Source organism: Thecamonas trahens, assembly GCF_000142905.1.
Source record: "Thecamonas trahens ATCC 50062 unplaced genomic scaffold supercont1.104, whole genome shotgun sequence".
Taxonomy (NCBI): Eukaryota; order Apusomonadida; family Apusomonadidae; genus Thecamonas; species Thecamonas trahens.
The window spans coordinates 1,252-4,204 of record NW_013657576.1 but is presented as its reverse complement, the minus strand read 5'-3'; the positions used below and the strand labels follow the sequence as shown (position 1 = coordinate 4,204).

Sequence of the window (2,953 nt, the reverse complement as noted above, 5' to 3'; positions counted from 1 at the left end):
AGTGGCTTTGCTGCTGCCAGCGGAGATATGGACGGGAACGGCTGCACCGATCTAGTTGTCAGCGGAGGCAACGGTGAGGTAGTGCCAGGCAAGCCCCTGATGCTTACGTGGTGGAAGTCGAACTGTAGTGGTGGGTTCAGCATTCAGCACATTCAGAACTATGGGCAAGCCATGGATTACGTGGGGATTGTCGATGTCGACGGCGATGGACGGCTCGATGTTGTTGCTACCTCCAGCAACACGTACTCGAGCGCAAGCTTCACTGTATTCAGTACCAAGGACGGATTGGTCTGGTCTGCGATGACTGCAGCCGTGAGTGGAACTCGCACCTGGAGAGCAGTAGCAGATGTCAACGGCGACGGACTACTCGACGCCGTTACCTATAGCTCGGGCGGTGTTCGCGTTGCCCTGCAGAGCGGTCGCGACGCGGACACGGTCTACACGCCGCAGACCAGACCGCTGGATCTACGGCTAGCGCCGTGTATGCTGGATCGCTTCTCGTTTGCCTGCGTCGCCGCCAACATCGCCGCCTCCTCGCGGTGCGTCGCCGACACGCTGATGCTCGAGCCAGGTGTCTACTCGTGTGTTGCTGACGCGCATTTTGTCCTCACGCATTCGGTCGTGCTGCGTGCGGCAGTGCCTTGGCTCGGTGATCTTTGAGTGCGCCGACGCTGCAGCTGGGCGTGGCCCGGGTCCTGTTCACGGTGGCAGAACATCCGCAGCCGACGTGGCGACGGTCGGGCGACTGGTGCTTCGATGGCGTTGAGGTGCGCCGGGGATGGAGACGGCACTAGCCGAGCTACATGGTACGCCTGGGCTTCGGGTGAACGGGAACGGTGCGGCGCTCGAGCTGCGCAACGCTACGATCCGCGGGTGCCGGGCGAGCGAGCCGGGTGACGACCAGGTGATGGTCGACGTGGGCGTGGGCGGAGCGGTGCTGGCGTCGGGCGGTGGACGGGTGGCGGCGACCGGGAGCCTGTTTGCCGACAACAGCGCAGCGGGCGAGGGCGGAAGCTTGGCGGTGCGCGGGAGCGGGACTGTGGCCGAGCTCGAAAAGAGTGTGATCGACGGCAGCATGGCAGGGCGCGGCGGCGGGGTGTCTGTCAGCAGTGGCGCGAGGCTGGAGGTGCGTGACGGGACGGTCATCCGCGGCTGCACAGCAAGCGGCGACGGCGGCGGGGCGTGGGTGGGGCCGGGCGGGGCGACGCTAGCCATGGTCGGCGGCGAGGTGAGCGACAACACGGCGGGGGGCATCGGTAGCGGCGGCGGATTGCATGTTGTGGGCGGATCACAGGCCGATCTCGACGGGGTGACTGTCCGCGGCAACCGGGCTGGGTCAGCTGGCGGCGGGCTCGCGATTGTGGCGAGCAGCGTGTCGAGCGGACTGGCGGTGGCGCGGGCTTCGGTTGACGTGCCCGAGGTGACGGCTGTAAGTGGCGATGCCGAGCGAGCCAAGGCGGGCTACGCTGCGGCGAACCGGCTCAGCGACTGCGTGATCACGGGCAACACGGCCGGGACGTTTGGACACGGGCTTGCTGTTTGCGGCGAGGGCGTGGGGGTGTCCGGAGCAGCGACACGGTGGCGCGACAATGCCGGGCGCGACGACGTGTTTGTGTGCGCAGCCGAGGGAGTGGCGGCGTCGCTGGCAGGGCCCGAGACAGTGCCATGGCTGCGTGTGGCGAGCGATGCAGCAGCTGAGGTGCTGACAGCCAGCTCGGGGACCCGCATCGCGGCACCTCTGAGCCGGCTCGAGTGGGTGACGGCGCCGGCCGGCACGGTCACGAGCGGGGACGGGCCGCGAGCGACGGTGGTCGGAGTTGACTGGCTCGGGCGCGAGCACATCGAGCCGGAGCTTGATGTGGCGGTTGTTGTAGACGCACCGAGCGGGATGCTTGTGAGCGGCGAGACCACGAGTGCCATGTCACAGGCAGTGACGGCGGTGCCAGGCGTGAGCGTGTCTGTGCTAGCGTCAGTGGCATCGTCGGTGACGCTCCCTGCGCCGGTGTCGATGCGGGTGGAGGCAGTGACGAGCCGGAGCGGCGGACACACAGTGGGCGGATTGGCAGCAGCGTTCGAAGTGACCGGGTGCGGGATGGGGGCCGGAGCGTCGGTGCAGAGCACAGTGTCGGGCAACATGGTTGTGGACGTTGTGGTGTGCGCGGCGTGTGTGGAGGGCACGATGTCGACGAGCGTGTCGTTGGACGGATGCGTGGCGGTGCCGAGCTGCCCACTCAACACGCAGCGACTTGCAGGAAGCGGTGCGATCAACGTGACGAGCGGCAGCGGGGTTGACGACTGCGTATGCAAGCCTGGGTTCTGGTCGCGAACCGGACGGAGTGGAGTGGCATGCGATGCGTGCCCGCGCGGCGGCGTGTGCGATGGCGGGCTGGACAGCCCGCGTGCGGCGCCCGGCTTCTTCCCTGACGCGGACAGCGAAGCGGTGTTTGTGGCGTGTCCGGCGAGCGAGGCATGTCTCGGGAGCGGGCAATGTGCGGCGGGATACACTGCGCGGCTGTGCGCCCAGTGTGCGGATGGCTACTTTGCGCTCGGCGGGCGGTGCCGCAAGTGCCGACCGGTGGCCAACGCGATGGTGACGGTAGCGCTACTGATTGGAGCGCTGGTGGTCACCGGCGTGCTGCTGGCGTTCAACTTGACGGAGGGTCTGCGATACAAGTTTGCTGCGGCGATGATTGGGCTCAACGGGTTGCAGATGAGCGCGATCTACGGGCGGCTCGACTTTGAGTGGGGCCCTGTGGCTCGGGTGTACTTTGACATTGCGTCTGCGGTGAACCTGGACGTGGAGCTGACGAGTCCCGAGTGCTCGCTGGTTCGCGGGGCGGACGTATGGGTGCTCAAGTGGGCGCTCACGCTCATCCTGCCTGTGTTTGTGGCTTTGGCGATCTGCGGGGCGGCAACGGTGTACGGGCTGCTCATCGCCCAGGGCGTGGGCTGG

The 2,953-nt window shown here is 67.1% G+C and overlaps 1 protein-coding gene across 1 annotated transcript in view; it reads left to right on the top strand.

Moving 5' to 3' along the window:
* Positions 1 to 171: 171 nt before the first annotated feature.
* Positions 172 to 2,953, top strand: part of AMSG_11542 (uncharacterized protein) — a gene marked incomplete at both ends in the record, with an annotated part of 3,886 nt that continues 1,104 nt past the window's right edge. Inside the window, 3 exons of the mRNA XM_013897146.1 lie at positions 172 to 603; positions 638 to 748; positions 785 to 2,944. Of these exons, the coding sequence (XP_013752600.1) occupies positions 172 to 603; positions 638 to 748; positions 785 to 2,944 (2,703 nt within the window). The remainder of the gene's footprint in view (positions 604 to 637; positions 749 to 784; positions 2,945 to 2,953) is intronic.